Here is a 19,186-nt window from a genome sequence, read left to right on the forward strand (position 1 = left end):
CTGGGTTATCACACAGGAGCCCTGTTGATGTGGTGGTGAGGTGTGGTGGAGCGGGTAGAGATCCATAGCCCCTCTGTTTAGGTCACATTCCTTTTCTGAGCCTGTGAGCCTGGGCTGTGCCTCTCACACATGCTTCTCAGCACCCCCACCCCCATGCCCCCGTTGGTGAGATGGGAAGGCTTGCAGGGTGTTGGAACTGGATAGTTTCCCCCGCTAGCTCAGGTTTTGGCAAAACCCGAGTAGGTTCAGCTTTTGGTAGAATAGTGTCTTTTGAGTCCAGCCTTTGTTAAGGAGAAAAGAATGCTCTAAACATATTTCAGAATGGTTAGTTTTTCCTTTCCTCTGCCAGAAACGTGAGACTTCTCTGATCTTCAATCTGAGAATCTGGTGGGGCTCTGGGAGGTAAAACTTTGGGGAGGTGGGTGGCTGCACTAAGGCTGGGCCTCCAGGAGGTTTGATCATCTCAGACTCCAACTCTAGTCAGTTACTGTTTTTGTACCAGTTGCTGGCTCCAGTGGCAGTTTCTGCTCCTGTTAAGCTATGATTTTCTGCCTTTGCCTTTGTCTTCAGTTCTAGTGGACAGCTGGTTTTCTTTGTGACTTTAATTCTCTGATTTATCTGAGATGAGTTGTTGATTCTCAGTTTGTTTAGATCTTTTCTTCTTGTGAGCATGATTATAATAGCTTTCCAGCTTTTTTTTTTAAACCAGTTATCAATGGTTATCATATTTGTAAATATTTTATATATATGTGTGTATTTATATTTTGTAAAAGTCATGATATCATAGACCCTTAGAATTTTATCATTGTTGTAAATGATGTCTTTTTAAAATTATGTTGTTTGGTTGTTGTAGAGACATTGGGAAGAGTATTGATTTTTGGCTGTTCATCTTCTAATAGTCTTGCTTTTTGGACCATACTTAATCGTCAAACTTATAGAGTTGGACATGTAGATAATTTTGGTCCCACTCCTCTCTTAATATGCTCTCTTAAGCCTTCAAGATGGGTGTTGAGCATGTTGATAGGGGTTGATGATGAGATGTATTTCTCTTGTTTGCATAGTTTTTGCTTTTGACATAACTGGGAGTTTAGAGTTTTCAAAATTCCTTTGTGAAATTTGAGGTGTATGCTTTAAGTGATGTGACATCACTCAATGAAAAAGGGTAAAAAAAAAAACCCAAAAAACAAACACCCTACTCCTTACGGTTCTTGTACAACTGTCTAGATATATTGTCATGTGTAAATTTATTATGTGAAGTTGCGTAGAACAGGGTGATACTGATGGGCCACTACCCATGTGTGGAGATCCTGGCCTGTGTAGGGCATTCTTTCACTGGTTTGGACAACAGGAGGGTGGTGCTGGGCTGTGGCCACTTCTGTCTTTTGTCTGTGGTGAGAACGAATATGTATCTTAGGATCAGGGATCAATGCAGATATAAACAATAGGAGTTTTATTTATTGTCACCAAAATAGTTCACCAGGTGAGACAGTTGTTTTGAGAATTAGACAGTGGGAGTGATTTGTCCTTTCTTCATCATCCGTTTTCATCCCACAGGTAAATTGTTATTGTGGAGTCGATTTCAAACCGTATTGGATAGTGCTCTGTCTGATATAACAAGAAAATCATAGAGGTGGTATGTGTAATGGATTTAGGTCTTTGGAATCTGCATCTCAAAACCACCAAGATTAACTTGCCATAGCACTTTGATGTATTTGTGAAAACATGAGGATTATGTATCTCCTTTTTTCCCAACATTTTGATGATTGTTTAAACTTGATTAATGATCACCAGCTTAAACGTATATTAATTTGACAGTTCAATGTCAGTGCATGCCAGGCAGATTTTGTATTACATACTAACGTTCCTTTCATCAACTCTGAAGGTTTTGATAAACTACTGTCTGGATGATCACAGTGTTATTTTGACCTGAAGACTTTTTCAGGTTGAAATGAGCTTGGTTGTTTATTAAGTGTCATGCAGAGTTTAGATGCTGGGTGAATTTAGCTGTTGATGTTTTTCACCCCTCTGACTAGTGATTTGTCAGTGAAAAATGGCATGGGTAGTGGTTGATATTGTAACAGGGGCGGGGCAGGTGTGACTGACACTTAGCGTGTGAGCATGTGACCCTGGGGGGTGGGTGAGGACTGTGGCTAGAGGCCCACTTTGCCTATGGTCAGCGGAGCAGCGGTCCTCGTGGCAGAAAGTGCAGTGAGAGGTGGGTTGTGGCCTTCTTTCCCAGGACCTCCAGGCCCTCAGGCTAGTGGGTGAGGTGGGGGCCTGGGGACAAGCAGGGGGCTGTGCCCTGCAGGCTCCAGAGCTCTTGTCAGGCCCCCCACTGGCCAGCCCTAGGCCTTGAGGAGATGCAGACCTCTCCCCCATCCCCACCTCCACGACCTAAAGGTGGCGGTGGTCATCCTGGATGTTGGTCCACAAAACCATGCCCCTATTAGGGCAGCCTGAGGGCCACAGGCTGCTGGGCGCCTGGCTCCCTCAGTGATGACAGTTGGGCGGAGTCTGGAGACCTGGCCCTGAAGATGCTGCCAGCTGAGATCTACCTCCTCAGCTGGGCAGGGCACTGGTGGGAGGACCAGGCTGGGGGCTGTGCCAGCATTCAGGGGGACTGACCTGCAGGGGACCCCTTCCTCTTAGCCGGGCCTGGGCCTCGGAGGGTGAAAGTTGAGCCTGGTGACCTTGTCCCTTCTTATCAGAACAGAGAATAACACTTGGTGAAGGTTTATGGGAACATTGTGACCAGCTACAAGAACACAGGATCTGACACCTAGAAGTCTGCAACAGCTAACCACGCCTCTCCCTCACCTTTCCCATGAAAGGCTTTAGCTTTCAGGGAGTTTGGGGTTTTTAGGGCATGAACCACTCATCCCCTTGCAGGGCCCTGCACTAAACCTTTCTCTGCTCCAAACTCCAACCTTTGAGCGTTGTTTGACCCCGCTGTGCATCGGGCACACAGACAGTATTAGTTTTTTGTTTGTTGGGATTTGAATGGAGTCTTTTACGTCTTGTCTTTTAGGTGGTTGATTATATCCTGCCCCCCTTGGTGTCATTGGTTCAAAGCCAGAATGGTAAGTGTGACCACATCAACAAGCACCAGCAGGTACACGTTCTGTTTTCCTTCCGACTCCATGTGGTCACGTTCTTGGCATCTCTCTGTCTTTCCAGTGGAGTGGAGACTCTTCAGCTTGCGGCTACTCTCAGAAACCATATCCCTGCTTGTGAACCAGGAGCCTGATGACGGCAAGGAGGTGGTGAATGTCGACTCTGACAACAATCTTCTGGCTCTAATTAGAGATGTCTTACTTCCCCAGTAAGTTTCATATGCTGCACTCAGGCAGGGAAGGGTGGGGTGCCCAGGATGCCGCCGTCAAACCAGGTCCAGTGATAGGCCCGGGGTCTCAGGGAGGGTCCTTATATTTTTGTGTGTGTGCTCATGCACTCACTGTAGGAGGTCTAGAAAGAGAGGCAGTAACTACTACACTGCTTGGGGCCCAGGAGAATCTCAGTCCATCTTCAGAAACATCCATTCAGAGCTTTATCTGTTTTCTATAAGGCACATGACTGAACTTTTGCATATTCAAAGGTGTTTGTGGCCAGAAGGATAAGGTTTATTATTCAAGGTCAGCATGATGAGACTTCTGAACTTGAAACTGGGACTTTTCCTGGACCTACTCAGAAATAATAGAGAAGGAAGGACATCTTCCTTCACTCCTCCCCAAACTCTTAGAGTGGAAATTGTTTAATTAAAAATAATATATCTGGGGGAGCTGAGTTGGGGAATAGTACCAGAACAGTTAATGAGTATTAATTAACAGAAGGGGTGTATTTTTTCCTTTTACTCCATTGCTTATGTAGCAGACACATGATGTGATAACTGCTGAGAGTACCCAGTGCAAATATGTTAAGCTCTGAAATGGGATGTTATAATTCAAGCAACTCTGTAAATTTTATCAAACAAAAGAAATTGAAATTAAATAAGTGCATGCCATATATCACTATTAAATACTTTTTTTTTCCAAAATTGAATGTTGGAAGGTGTGTCAGGCATTGATGTGCATACCAGATCCTGCTTTCTCAGGGCCTACGCTGCAGTCTGAGTCAGCCCAGCAAGTTTCCAAGGATGGCAGCTGCACCAACTGCTCCCTGATATTTGTTAAACCTCTCAAGATCTTTCTCATTAAAAAAAAAAACAAAACCAATTTTTTTCATGATATAGAAATGAGATCTAATTATATTCTGAAGAGCTCAACCACTGCTTGTTGACTCAGGAAGATATATTTTACGAAATGTGTAGCCAGTGTGTGACAACCGTACTCCCAGCTGAGAGAGCCTGTCTTGACTCATGCGAGCTTGAACCCTGATGGCTTGATGTATAAGGCCAGCCCCTCGGTTCTTTCTGCTTCTGCGTTTAGGTTCAGGGAGAGCCCTGGTAACATACAATAAGAATACTTTTGATACCCCCATGTAAGAAAATGATTATATGAAAAAAAATTAAACTTTCTCATTGGTGCTTTTTCAGTGATAAACTATCAATGAATATATTTTTAGTTGCGTTTGTTATGTATACATATGTGCATATATGGTTTGTACTTAATGTGGATGAATATAAGATTCAAATCTTTTTTTTTAAAAAATGATGGATTGCTTGCCATGCATTGTGGGATCTTAGTTTGCTGCTGCTGCTAAGTCGCTTTAGTCGTGTCCGACTCTGTGCGACCCCAAAGAAGGCAGCCCACCAGGCTCCCCCGTCTCTGGGATTCTCCAGGCAAGAACAGTGGAGTGGGTTGCCATTTCCTTCTCCAACGCATAAAGTGAAAAGTCAAAGTGAAGTCGCTTAGTCGTGTCCAACTCTTAGCGACCTCATGGACTGCAGCCTACCAGGCTCCTCTGTCCATGGGATTTTCCAGGCAAGAGTACTGAGCAGGGATCAAATCCATGACCCCCTGTGTTGGAAGCGTGGAGTCTTAACCACTGGACTGCCAGGGAAGTCCAAAGATTCAGATTTGTCTCATGGAACTGATCAATACTTTCACTGCCATCTTACATTTCCTAACTACTTACATATAACCATATGTATCTTTCTGACAACAAAGTGCTTAAGTGTAGTTTTGTACAAAATATGTGTTTTAATGTATGTATTTACTTTTGGTTGCTTTGGGTCTTTGTTGCTGTGCATGGGCTCTCCTTAGTTGCCGCTTGCAGGCTGTAGGGCACGTGGGGTCAGTATTGTGGCACATAGGCTTTGTTGCCCCGAGGCATGTGGGATATTCCCAGATTCGGGATTGAACCTGTGTCTACTGCAAGGACAAGCGGATCCTTAACCACTGGACCACCAGGGCAGTCCCAAGGATTTTAAAAGATATACATTGATTGTCTGTTACCTGACAACTTGTACTGAAATTGTACTGAAGCATTTTCCAGGACCTGAGATGTCCGCCAAGTATTTCCCCTAATAAAACTTTTTGGCTTAATGTTAGTTTGTTAACACCTATGCACATTTATCTAATTTCGTTTCTAAAGTCTGCCCACTTTTGGAACGGTTTTTAGTGTAGAAAGTATTGATTCTATAATTTAGTGCTCCTATTTTATCCATCTGAGCTGTAATGAATAATACGTATTCCCTTTCATGTGCGTCTGTACCTTTTCCAGAGGTGAGGAATTAAAGAGGAAAACACAGATGTAAATCACATGGCAATTCAAGAACAAATGTAACGCAGATGAGCTCAGGTCTTTGTTCAGCAATTTGAAACGTACTTTGGTTAATGGTGTGGGTTTTACTGGGACGTCGGAGGTTTTCAAAGCTTGTGGGCTGGTTCTGATGTGAAGCGCAGGTCTTGGCCCTGCATTTCCTTCTCTAAGCCTCAGCTTCCTCATCTGTGAAAGGAGGATAATAGTATCTAATTCAGAAGACTCAGAAATGAGGGTTAGATGGGATGCTTCTCTTAGAGCTCTTAGTGCAGTATGTGGGACATAATACGCTCTAGACAAATACGGAGCTCCCCTACTCTTATTATTAGGAAGGTTATTTTACTCTCACTTTAAACTCTAAAGTGAAGATTGTGATGGTACAGTGGGTGTTAGTCACTCAGTTGTGTCCGACTCTTTGTGACCCCATGGACTATAACCCACCAGGCTCCTCTGTCCAGGGAATTCTCCAGCAAGAATACTGGAATGGGTTGCCATTTCCCTCTCCAGTGGTACAGTGATAGTGCATATTTCATAGTAGTGGTCATTAAATAGTTAATAATAACTGTGCCCACTTGTCATATATAGTAAGGGCTCAATAAGTAATCTGTACAAATTTTAAAAAATGAAATATAAGTGATGCATTCATTTGACTTATATAATGGAAAACTAGAAACCTTGACAAGGTTTGGTTTCTGAAGATAGCTCTTGGTAATTATAAGTTTAGAAATGCTCATAATGGTATGTACATATAATGGCTTAAGAATAATGAAGTTTCTAGAGTTTATAGGAGCTATATAGCACCTGCTTCAGTGCACAAATAGACATATTAATGAAAGTTTTAATTATCTTTGATTGTAAACAGTACTTTAGATAAAGCCGCAGTGACAGTCTTTTCAGTCTTTTCACCTGAAAGTGTTGTATTAGTTAGGACAGTTTTATTTGCAAACAGTAATACATAACTCAGACTAACTTGCTAAGTAATTATTTTCTTATGAAACTAAGAAGTCAGACTTGTGCTGGTGTCAAATATAGCTGAATTCAGGGGTTTGAATTATGTCCACAGTACTGTGTGGACGTGTCCTCCTCACCGTCTCTACTCTGCCTGCGTCTGTGCGGCTTTGTTCTCAGAGAGGCTCTTTCTGCTCGGTTAAGTGGCCCCTGGGTGATGATCCTAGGGGAAGAGTGGATGTCTTCTTCTAAGAGCTATTGTAAAATTTTCAGGGAGCACAGTAATTTAATCTTGTTAAGTACCATGTAATACCTGTGTTCCAGGTGCTTCTCAGAACTGTGGTGTGATTTGAGTGAAAACTCAGTTATAAGAATAAATACCATATTAAAATAAATATTAGTTATGATTCTCAGAGAAACGGAAGGAATAGGGTGTATGTGAGTATGTGTGTGTGTGTGTGTGTATATATATATATAGAGAGAGAGAGCGCGCGAGAGCACAAAAGGGCTTTGTTATAAGGAATTGGCTCACTTGATTATGGAGGCCAAGAAGTCCCAAGATTGGCAGGCTCTAAACGAGGACCCAGGCGAACCAATGGTATAGTTCCAGTTTGAGTCTGCAGGCCTGAGAACCAGGAGAGCTGCGAGTGTAAGTGCCAATCTGAAAGCTGACAGGCTGGAGACTCAGGAAGCGTCAGTGTCTCCATTTAAGTTCAGAAGCAGTAGAAGACCCCATGTCCCAGCGCAGGGAAGCGGGGCAGGGGCCGTTCCTTCTGATTAAGTCTTTTTGTTCTCTTTCGGCCTTCGATTGATGGGACGAGGCCCACCCACATCAGGGAGGGTCATCTGTGTTACTCAGTCTGTTGAGGTAATCTCATCTGGAAATACTCTCACTGATGCGCTGAGAATAATTGGTGATGCATCAGTAATGAAACCTTCACGGCCTGTGGCCCAGTCAAGTTGGCACATAAAGTTAGCCATTGCCCCAGCCATCATAGATATCATGAGTAAATCACTGTGTGAGCTGTAAATATCAAAAAACTGTCACCTCTTGTTACTGTCCATGCTTTGTTTTCTAGAGGGATGAACTTTGGTTTCTTTTTTTTTTTTTAAAGTCATCACACTGATTTTATTTTTTAAAATGATCTCAGTTCTTTTTTTTAACAGATTTATTTATTTATTTTTGGCTGAACGAGGTCTTTGTTCCTGCATGCTGGCTTTCTCTAGTTGTAGGGAGTGGGCGTTACTCTCTAGCTGCGGTGAGCAGGCTTCTCATTGCTGTGGCTTCTCTTGTAGCGCACAGGCTCAGTTGTCACGTGGCATGTGGGGTCTTCCCAAAGCAGAGGTTGAACCCGTGTCCCCCGCATTGACAGGCAGACTCTCAACCACTCGGCCACCAGGGAAGTCCTGAACTTTTTTTCAAGTGTTTGTTTAGTGCCTTTCGTATATGGAAGATTATATAATACGACTTATAGAGAGTTGGTATTTGAGTTAGACTCGGAAACCTGAGAATGATTAGATAGAAGAGGAGTGGATACCCTAGGCTGGAATGGGGGTAAGCACAGGCCTGGAAGAGGCAGAGCAGTGAGCAGTAAGCAGACCAGGGATTGAACCTGGGTCTCCTGTGTGTCTTGCATTGGCAGGTAGGTTGTTTACCACTGTGCTGGGAAGCCCCTTACGTAAGTATACATTAAATAAATATGGAAGCCACCTTTCTTAAACTGTGGGTCTGCACATGTTTATAAACGAGCTCTGGAACATGTGTTATTCCTGAAATATTCTGTGTGCTTTTGGTTTTTACCCATTTAAGCTTAGGATTTCTCAACATTATATGCCACAACGATACTACTTCCTACGGCTTATCTGTTAACATGGCCCAGAACACTGGATTCCTTTGATCACAGTCTAAATAGTATTCTGTTATGGACATTTCCATGTCAGGAGCAAGAAAGGGATGTTTCCATCACAACTTTAATTTCGTATATAAGTATTAACTAACAATATAAGAAAATGAAACTCTAAACCTTCTACTAGCTTTCCTATCGATACATAACACGTTAATGGTATCCCTCGTAGCTCAGTCGGTAAAGAATCTGCCTGCAGTGCAGGAGGCCTGGGTTCAATTCCTGGGTTGGGAAGATCCCAACCGCTAGAATTCAGGACTTCCCTGCTGGCTCAGACAAGTAAAGAATCTGCCTGCCAGTGCAGGAGACTCAGGTTCGATCCCAGGGTTGGGAAGATCCCCTGGAGAAGGAAATGGCAACCTACTCCAGTGTTCTTGCCTGGGAAATTTCATGGACAGAGGAGCCTGGCAGGCTCACAAAGAGTCGGACACAACTGAGTGACTAACACACACAGTACAATACTGGGCTTAGTCCTTGTCTGAAGACGCCAGGAAAATTCTGCTTCCGGGCTCATTCAGGCTACTGGCAGAACCGTTTCTTGTGGTTTGTATTAGTTTTCCAGGGCTGCTGTAACAGATTACCATACAGAGACCAGCTTAAAACAACAGAACTGTTCTCTTTCATGACTTAGGAGGCCAGAGGTCTGCCATCAAAGTGTCAGCAGGGTTCTCTCTTTTAGGGAGACTCTGAGGGAGAATTGAGCTATGGGCATCGTGGGTTTACAGCAGTGTCCCTCCAGTCTGTCTGTATTCATGTGGCCTTCTTGCCTGCCAGCTTCGCATTTTCCTCTGCCTCTCTCTCGTAGGGACATCAGTCATTATATTTAGGGCCTACCCTCCATTCAGGCCCTTCTTACCTGGAAATCCTCAACTATATCTGCAAAGACCCAAGTAAGGTTACCTTCACCGGGTTAGGGGTCAGGACTTGAACATATCTTCTGGGGGCCATTATTTATACAGCTGTACACAGTTGCAGGACCAAAGCACCTATTTCTGTGCCACCTCCTGGTATTTTAGTTGCCCAGAACTCCTTTCACGTGGCCCCTCCATCTTCGAATCAGCAGCAGTTTGTCAAATCCCCTTTATGCTTGCCATTTCCCTGACTTCCTCCTTGGCCACCAGCTGGAGAAAACTGTCTGCTTATTGAGCTTGGTAATGTCAGTCATTGGCAGTCTGGATCTTGTGATTAGAATATATTTGTATTCAGATCTCCGTCCTGCTATTGACTTGGTGTGTGTACCCTTAACTTCCTCCTCCCTCCCACCTCTTCTCTCCATTTTCCCCCTTTCTTCAAGACAGTTGGAATGCCAACTGTATGATTAATGATAAAAAGTTTTTTTTTTTTTTCTGAGAAGAAAGATAAACCACATATACTTAGAAAATTGGCATGATTTTTTTCAGCAGAGACAAGATTTAATTTTGAAGGTTGCTGCAGAAGAAAGAGGCAATATTTAATGGAGCTTAAGCCCAGACTGACCTTATTAATTAAAATCATTACTGCTCAGAAGTTTTATATCAAAGTTGTTATCAGTGAAATCTTAACACTAAAAGTAGTCTTCTGACTGAAAATTTTTTTCTGTTGCTTGTTACATAAGGGGAGGGCATTGCTGTAAATGGGACTACATCATTCGTTCAGGGAATACATCATTACTCTTCTTAGGGAAGAGGAAATTCTAATATTCATACAAACATAAATAATGTAATTTGAACCCCCTTGTGTGATCATTCATAGGAGGTTTAAAACCCTTCCTTCTCTTCTCTCTCTCCTTTCTTTCTTAATTAATTCAATAAATGATATCAAGAGACTTCTGTGTCAGCCACTCAGGATATTATGGTGAGAAAGACTGAATCCCTGCCTCCTGGTGCTCTTACAGTCTAGTGGGTGAGACTAAACAAATGAACACGTAAGGTGATTTCAGTTCATTGTGGGCGCTGTGAAGAAAAACCAGAATGGTGTAAGTAGATAGAGAATGACACCTGCCATATCAACAAAGGGTGGTGTGGCCATCAAGCTGTCAGCTGCTGCAGCCTCCCCAGACTGTGTACCCTGGGGGGATTCAGGATGCAGGAAAGAATAGGTCCTTGCTAGCTAAGGTGTGTATCAAAGGAATGATTTCAGTAATCCCAGACTCTTGCATCTTCCCATTCAGAGAAAAGTGCTAGATTCATTGACTTGAGATGTCTAGTTTTTCTTTAATTAACGGTAATCCTTTGTTCCAACTATCTACCTATTTTTTGTTATAAAGGTGCCTATATATCCTGGCTCCTCTCTTTCCTCTTCGTGCAGTCCCTCAGAGCTATCTGAGTCCTCAGCAAGTCTGCCAAATAAAAAGTGTCTCAAGTTTTAGTTGATGCTTTTTTTCCACCTCAGTTGACGAGGGGAATGGAGGGAGAGCTTATTTTATTTAGGTAGCATATCAAGGAAGGGCTTTATGCTAGGTAGAAAGCCGTGGGGGAAATGTGCTATGAAATTTGCCTTTGGTAGATTGGAACCACTTTGCCAACATGTTTTTGTTCTATTTTCATATTTTCTTTTAGCTTTGAATGTTTTGTATTGAAAAGAGATCATGCTGATGTAAATGTGTTTACGGTGTTTTTATGACAGTAGAACATTCAGCATTTCTCTCCTGGGTAAAGTGAGTACTGTCTTTTTTTTTTTTTTTTTTTACTTCTGTTTTCTAATTCTCTTGTGACCTGTACAATTATCAGCGCTATAATGACTTCATAAATTATTAAGACTTTGTTTTTCAGAATTTCAGAAAGGACTGTATCCTTGACAACTTAGAATTGTATTTCCTTTTAGAAATTTGAATTTATAAATGGGTTTTGTTGTGGCAACACACTGTAGAGTTTGTCTCTGAAATAATATGCAGCAAAGTCTTGAATTTCACTACCAAATTTCTGTGTTGGTGGCTCAAAAGACATCCAGATGTTTCTCTGTATTGCATCTTTGTCTTCCTTAACTACGTATTCTGTCTTAAAATAGGCATGAACTTGACCATCTTTGATGGGAATCAGTATTTAGGAGTATTTCATTTTCAGCCTTTCCTTAGATAAGCTTTTTTTTTTTTTTTTGCAGATAATATTTAAATATTTTTGTACCAAATGAAAGTTCTACTTTTTTCCTTCTACTTAAATTCTTTTATGTTTCTGAGTGTTAACCTAAGTCAGTACATTTAGGTACATAGGTACAGTGATTTTTTTTTTCCTCCCTTGGGGGAACCACCTATGTGAATGTAAATTGGGATAATTTGAGGAGTAAGGATAAATACTCTTTCATTCCTCTGAATCAGAATAATTCTAGTGCTCCAGTTTTTTTGCATAGTATTTTGTAAACCTTGAGTATTACTTTATTGAAGTCATTTTTAGTTTTTTTTGGAGCCTTTTGGGCCTTTATAATTAAAATTTGTTGTTGAATTTATCCAAGAAGCCAGACATTAGGGCTTACTATCTGAAATTATATGTAATACTTATTTTGAAGTCTTACCTTTCTCTCACTTAAAAAATAAAAAGATATATATATGTATCTTCCCACCATTTGTTTATTTCTCCATCCACTTATATGTCCAGGTTACTGCTGATATACTTGAGTATCTATGCATTCATGCAAGACAAAGAGAGTATTGCGTAGAACTCAGGTCACGTAAAAACACAAGACTGGAAAGTCTTAGGATATAAACTTCAGTTCATAAAATTTTTTGACTCAGTTCATAAAATTTTGGAGTTGACTCAGGATATCACCTAGTACAAAGTTTGGAAGAGCCTGTACAGAAAATGCCAAGAAGAGTTGGTTATCTACCCCTTTCTCATAGCAATCCAGAGTAAGTTCTCAGCCTTCTCTCAGGGTAGATTTCACCTCCATGTTTTGATGTTTGACAGTCTTCTTTTTATCTAATCCTACACATCTTTCCTTTAAGCTGTTTAAGCCTGGAATTCACCCTGCATTGTTACAAATGCATTTTAACATACTGCCTTCCTCATAGCTTTCCCTTGCTCAGAGACCTTGAAACCTTCAGAATGCAGAAAATAATATTAACAGTTCTTACCCAGCCATTCAAGATTCTCAGTGATTTGCCTCTTGCCTCCCATTTTATATTAACATCTGCCTCCTCTACTAATGGTTTCTTCATTCCTAATGAGATTTACTTAGTACTTTCTGAAATTTCCTCCTTGCAGCCCGTCTCTTCCTCCAGACACGATACTATGAATATCTGAGGAGAAGGAAATGGCAAGCCAGTATTCTTGCTCGGAGAATCCCATAGGCAGAGGAGCCTGGTGGGCTCCAGTCCATGGGGTCGCAAGAGTCGGACACGACTTAGTGCACTGTCTCTGTGTCACATACTTATTTAACACTAATTTATTGAATGTCTACACCTACGTTTATAAATGTTTTAAAATCACTGAACAGTTTCTGGTTAGTAAGTATCTAGGAGTTCCCCAGTGTTTAACTGTTATATTTACTGCAAGGCCATTTTCAGGGCTACATCTTTGGGTGCATGCTGATTTCTTTTTGTTGAATCTCCAGAGGTGGAACCACTGTGTTAAAAATTACATACATTCATCATGTTTGGGCAGTTTTTTCCAAAGATAGCAAATGGTGTATACGACCAGTTTCCCTTTATGAAACTGCCTTTTTTTCTGTACTCTTCCTAGCTTGAGCTTGCATTCCTTCTGATACTCATGATGTTGACCATTCCCCCATGTTTGTTGGCCATTTATATTCTTCTTAGGTGGATTTCTTCCTCCCCTCTACCACTGTGGGTTTGTTATTGGTTTGCAAGTAGCTCTTTATATATTAAGACTGTATAAAATATATAAAAATTCTATAAATAAACTTTCCCTAATTGATTTGTTTATGGTGATTTTGTCATTGAGAAGTACTTACTACTTTAAAACTTGAAAGCTGTGAAATTTTAGGGTTCACTTCTCATTTGTTGTCATGCTGTGGAGGCCTTCTCACTCATGAATATGTGAATGTTTACTCATTAGGACTTCAACAAACTTAAAAAATTTTTTCCTTGAAGTTTTAATTTATTGATGATATATTTTCATAAGATACGGCCTGACTGTTCTGTCTTCCTTTCTATGATGACTCTTTCTTGTCCAGTGTTGTATCACCTTTCTTTCCTTTTAATTTGTGTCTATTCTTGATCCCACCCTACTAGAACTTAACAGTTCTGGTGGCTTTGTAAAGTGCTTCAGCAGGCTCTTCCTCCTTGTATCCCTTAGAGTCCCTTGGATATTCTGGAACCACTGTTTTCTCCCAAATTCTCCACTGACATGTGAAATGTGAGCTCAGAGTTTAATTCCAGCACAGTGGACTTCTTTATGACATTGTGCCTCCCCTTTGCCTCAGTCAAATGGGCCCTTCTTTCCATTTGGCCGGTTCTTGGGTCACACTCCCAGAACAACTTCTCACAATAATCCATAGTTGTTTAGCTAGTCTGTTTAAATGTTCTGCCAGACTGTCTCATTGGACACTGGTTTCTCCAGACACTTAACAAGGTAGGGAAGAATCTGTCCCTTAAATCCCCAAATGTGATTTTAAAAGCTTTCTCTCCTCTCAGAGAATTTAGTATGAATGGCTTTTCCCCGCTGGTTTCTAACTGTTTGGGACCTAGCAAAGACTCCTTATCTGGGGAGGACCCTAGAAGTAAAAGAGTGGGCCCAGTCTTGGGTTCCTATATGGACAGCATGCTTTTATGTTGATAACAATCTCCGTCTCTGGCTCATGGCACTCAGAGTGCTCCTCTCCAGCCCCGGCCATCCAGATGGGCCACTCCTCACTGGTCACTCTCCTTTATAGCCATTTCAGGAGTCTGGATTATCATTGTTTCTTTTGTTTGTTTGTTTTTGTTTTTTCCTACAAGTGTCATTCAAAGGAGTGCAAAATCCATTTACTATCAGCTCAGTTGCTTTCTCTCTCTTGAGAAGACAAGCTTAATATATCTCAGCATTTTGGGGGCTAATTTTTGCTGGCTATTACAAACCTATCTTTGATTAAAATATATTCAGCATATCAATATTTCTGTTCTGAACAGATCCATTATTTGTTTTACCCTTCTTTTACAAGAGGAGAAAAACAGCAACATTCTTGGGGAAAATTGTCATGCATAGGCTGGTACAAGCTTCATCCTTCTCTCCTGTTTCAAGGTTAGATAACCTCAGACAACCTCAACACATTTCTATTGTATTTCAGACAGTGAAAGTTTCATCAGTGTTTTGTTTTTAAATGTAGGCTTTATGTGTTCTCGTTCAGTCCATTTAAAAATATTTCATATTTTTCAGTGCTCTTGAGATTGTTTTTTCTATTGTATTTCTATTTGTCTGTTTATCCTCCTGTACATTCTGTACAAGCACATGAGTTACATCACATGAGAAGCTTTTTAAAATTCTTAAGTTTGTAGTCCTTTCCTCAGTGATTCCAATAAGTCTGGGAGTGGGGACGGGGAGGCTGTCCAGAGTAAGTGAGTGACTCATAAGAAGTTTCTCACCGCCTCGTCAGTTGAAAGTCTCTGGCTGATGATTTCCAAATACTAGTAACCGGTGGAAGAGCGCATTCTTCTCTTACCTCTGATTCTATTGCCGCTCTCTAAACTCAGCAGTGCCTCTATTTCCCTGTTAAGTATATGTGCTATGAAGGCTTTGCCTAGCAGGTGGGGCATGGTTCAAATCCTGCACATGATGAAGAAACTGGCGCTTGACTGCCTTGTGGAAGAGTAGTTCTGAGGCTTTGGAATATTCGTGCCAGATAAGAGAGTCTCTGTATCCTGGGGCCTTGAGCCATGCCAGATATTTCTGGATAACAGTGTGAATTACAGTGGGGCATTTTGACTCTGACTCCCGAAGGGGCTGGAGACAGAGGTCAGTCACTAAGGTACTCTATGCCTAAGGAACTGACCCCTGGTAAAACCCTGCATGCCTGTGCTTTCCTGGCTGGGAGTACCTTGCATATGCTAGCACACATTGCTGCTGGGAGGACTGAGCCCTGTCCACACAGCTCCACTGGGAGAGGACAACGGGAAGCTTGTGCCTGGTCCTCCTGGACTCTACCCTGTGTCTTTCACCTTTGCTGATTTTAACCAGTTATGCTTTCTCTGTAAGAAACCACACTTAGGAATACAACAAGTATTCTGAGTTCTGTGAGCCCACCTAGCAAATCACTGAACCTGAAGGCAGGCTTGGGTGTCACCAATTTAGGATAAGAGCTTTTTATTTCATAAAACTATTAGAGAAAGGGATAATGCTGTGTTGTTCCTGTTTTGAAAAAATTCTGAATTGTAAGCTTTACAAATACATTTTTTTCACCTCCAAAAATGTTCCTTGATTTTTGTTTTTTTCGTATGATAGAATGTCTTACTCTCATCAATTTGATTTTTTTTTTCATTCTTCAAAGTATTTATATGTGGTTTTGCAGGTTTTTTTTTAACATTCTCTTTATTACTGTTTTATTTATGGTTTTATTATGAACGACTGGTGTTTTGTCTTCTGTCTTTATCATACACAGGCAGATCTCTAATTGCTACAGTTTAAAAATATTTCATAAGAAAAATTACTAAAATATGGTAGTTTCTGACTCCTTAAACAGAGCAGTCTACCCAACTTAACATTCCCTTGATTCACTGCCCCCATGTTGAACATTATGGTGCATAATGGGCTCTCAGGTCCCACTGAGGACTGAACGCCTGCTGCCTCTGTGTTAAATGCTCCCTGAACTGCTGTCTGCTAGGAGTTCTTGGGTTTGCTTTCTTTCGTGTTTCCTATGCTTTCAAGCTGCACTTTTTAAAATTCTCGGGTTGCCTTTCTGTAATAGTCCCTTTCCTCCCTTTACTTGGCTCTTTTTTTCCCTTCTTTTTAATCATTGTGGGCTCAGAGGCTGCATAATTAAGCTTATTATGCAATGATTTCCAAAATGAGAGTAAATAGGCTCTGAGTAAGAGCCTGGGGCCCTGTTCTCTAGATGATAAAGCTTTCGCTCCTCATCATGGAATTTTAAATACACATTTTGGATTTTTGGAGACGTTTTGCTTCCTTGGTAGTTGTTTCAGAGAGTTAAGTTGTAGAGTTGATGGGTTAGTCTGTCTATTTGTTCATTCAGTCACTCAGTGCTTATTAATTGAGAATCTACATGGGACTGTTTACTGCATAGCTCAACCTAAGTAGGTCAGACACAGTGTTTAGTCCAACTCTTTTTCTATTAATAGCAAATAACATGAGAGCACAGCCTGGCTTTGTTGTGAAGACTTCTGATGATGGCATTTTGAGTTTTATGATCTGTGGTCATACTTTTCATTTCAGGTTCTAAGGTATAAATAAGCACGCAGTGCAGAAAACAGTTGATGTAGCAGGCCTGAGACTGCTCTTCTGAGAAAGGTCTACTTGCAAGGTGGGCCCTTGGCTGCCATCTTGGAGCTAGGCTCCCAGAGAGCTGGCAGTCAATGTTTAGCTAATGAGGGTATGTAGCCCACTGTGTCTCAGCTGTCTGTGCAGATGGTATGGTTTATGCCAGATGCCTGCTTCCATTTGGAAAGTCTAGGACTTTGATACATGTTAGATTGCCTATGTAATCCAAGTCTATGCCCCAACCACTAATGCTGAGGAAGCTGAAGTTGAACGGTTTTATGATGACTTGCAAGACCTTCTGGAACTAACATCCGAAAAAAGATGTCCTTTTCATCATGGGGGACTGGACTGCAAAAAGTAGGAAGTCAACAGATACCTGGAGTAACAGGAGATTTGGCCTTGGAGTACAAGATGAGGCAGGGCAAAGGCTATCACAGTTTTGCCAAGAGAATGCATTGGTCAAAGCAAACACCCTCTTCCAGCAACATAAGAGATGACTCTACACATGGACATCACCAGATGGTCAATACTGAAATCAGATTGATTATATTCTTTGCAGCCAAAGATGGAGAAGCTCTATACAGTCAGCAAAAACAAGACTGGGAGCTGACTGTGGCTCAGATGAACTCCTTATAGCCAAATTCAGACTTAAACTGAAGAACATAGGGAAAACCATTAGGCCATTTAGGTATGACCTAAATCAAATCCCTTATGATTATACAGTGGAAGTGACAGACAGATTCGAGGGATTAGATCTGATAGAGTGCCTGAAGGACTACGGATGGAGGTTCGTGGCATTGTACAGGAGACAGTGATCAAGACCATCTGGGGAAACAAGGGAAACAGTGAGAGACTTTATTTTTTGGGCTCCCAAATCACTGCAGATGGTGACTGCAGCCATGAAATTAAAAGACAGTTGTTCCTTGGAAGAAAAGCTATGACCAACGTAGACAGCATGTTAAAAAGCAGAGATATTACTTTGCCAACAAAGGTCCGTCTGGTCAAAGCTATGGTTTTTCCGGTAGTCATGTGTGGATGCGGGTGTTGGACCGTAAAGAAAGCTGAGCACCGAAGAATTGATTCTTTTGAACTGTGGTGTTGGAGAAAACTCTTGAGAGTCCCTTGGACTGCAAGGAGATCAAACCAGTCATTCCTAAAGAAAATCAGTGCTGAATATTCATTGAAAAGACTGATGCTGGATCTCCAATACTTTGGCCACCTGATGCGAAGAACTGACTTACTGGAAGAGACCTGCTGCTGGAAAAGATTGAAGGCACGAGGAGAAGGGGATGACCGAGGTTGTGATGGTTTAAAGGCATCACCGACTCGATGGACATGAGTTTGAGCGAGCTCCAGGAGTCGGTGATGGACAGGGAAGCCTGATGTGCTGCAGTCTGTGGGGTTAGAAAGAGTGGGATACGACTAAGCGACTGAACTGAGGTTGCCTGTGTGACCAGCCCCACGCAATAAATACCTTGGTCCCATGAGTCTGTAGTGGACTTCCTTGGGTGGTAACATCACACATGCATGCTGTAGTTTCATAGCTGGGAGAAAGAGCATGCTGTGTGACCCCTTGTGGAAGGGAGAGAGGATAAGGAAGCTTGCACAGGGAATCTTCCAGCTCCACCTGTGTCTGTCTCCCTTATGATTCAGCTCTGTGCCTTTGTTGTACTGTCTGTACCATGAGTACAACCATACATGGGTCTCATGAGTCTTCTAGAATCTCTGAATGTGAGGTAGTTTTGTGACACCCAACACAAATGCTAAAATTTCTGAGTCTCTTACTGTGTGGGTAGACTGTACTGATCATTTTAGCTGAATTGTCCAATTGAATCTTCCCAGCACCCATGCTCTGAGTGGTAGGTCAGTATCATCACTGACCTACCACTGGCAAATGCAGGTATGGCTCATACATTTATTTCAGTATCTGCTTTTTTTGGAAACATGTTAGAAACTCTTGGAATATTGTTTCTGTTGATCAGAGGAAACCTACAATGAGAAAAGCTCTGAGTGCTTTTTAATCATGTTGTCCTTTCAGGTATGAACACATCCTCATGGAGCCGGACCCTGTACCAGCATATGCTCTGAAGCTGCTGGTTGCCATGACTGAGCACAACCCAACTTTTACCAGGTACTGTCACTTCAGACTTTCATTTCTCATCTTTGTTTCTCATCTATAAAGTGAATTTTATGTGTTCTGAAAAATGTTAAAGATGATGAGATTATACAAGAATTGAGTTTAAGTTACCAAAGTGATAAATTGTCATGTTTTATGGCTTGTAATAGCTGTGA

General features: G+C 41.6%; 1 protein-coding gene across 4 annotated transcripts in view; it reads left to right on the plus strand.

Annotated features, from left to right (window-relative positions):
* Window positions 1-19,186, plus strand: part of ULK4 (unc-51 like kinase 4) — a 492,418-nt gene that overhangs the window by 161,353 nt on the left and 311,879 nt on the right. For all 4 annotated transcript variants that reach the window (XM_040246041.1, XM_040246038.1, XM_040246040.1 and 1 more), the window contains 3 exons: window positions 3,029-3,080; window positions 3,178-3,322; window positions 18,933-19,025. In XM_040246041.1, coding sequence (XP_040101975.1) covers window positions 3,029-3,080; window positions 3,178-3,322; window positions 18,933-19,025 — 290 coding nt within the window. The remainder of the gene's footprint in view (window positions 1-3,028; window positions 3,081-3,177; window positions 3,323-18,932; window positions 19,026-19,186) is intronic.

Source organism: Oryx dammah, unplaced genomic scaffold (assembly GCF_014754425.2).
Source record: "Oryx dammah isolate SB20612 unplaced genomic scaffold, SCBI_Odam_1.1 HiC_scaffold_9, whole genome shotgun sequence".
NCBI lineage: Eukaryota > Metazoa > Chordata > Mammalia > Artiodactyla > Bovidae > Oryx > Oryx dammah.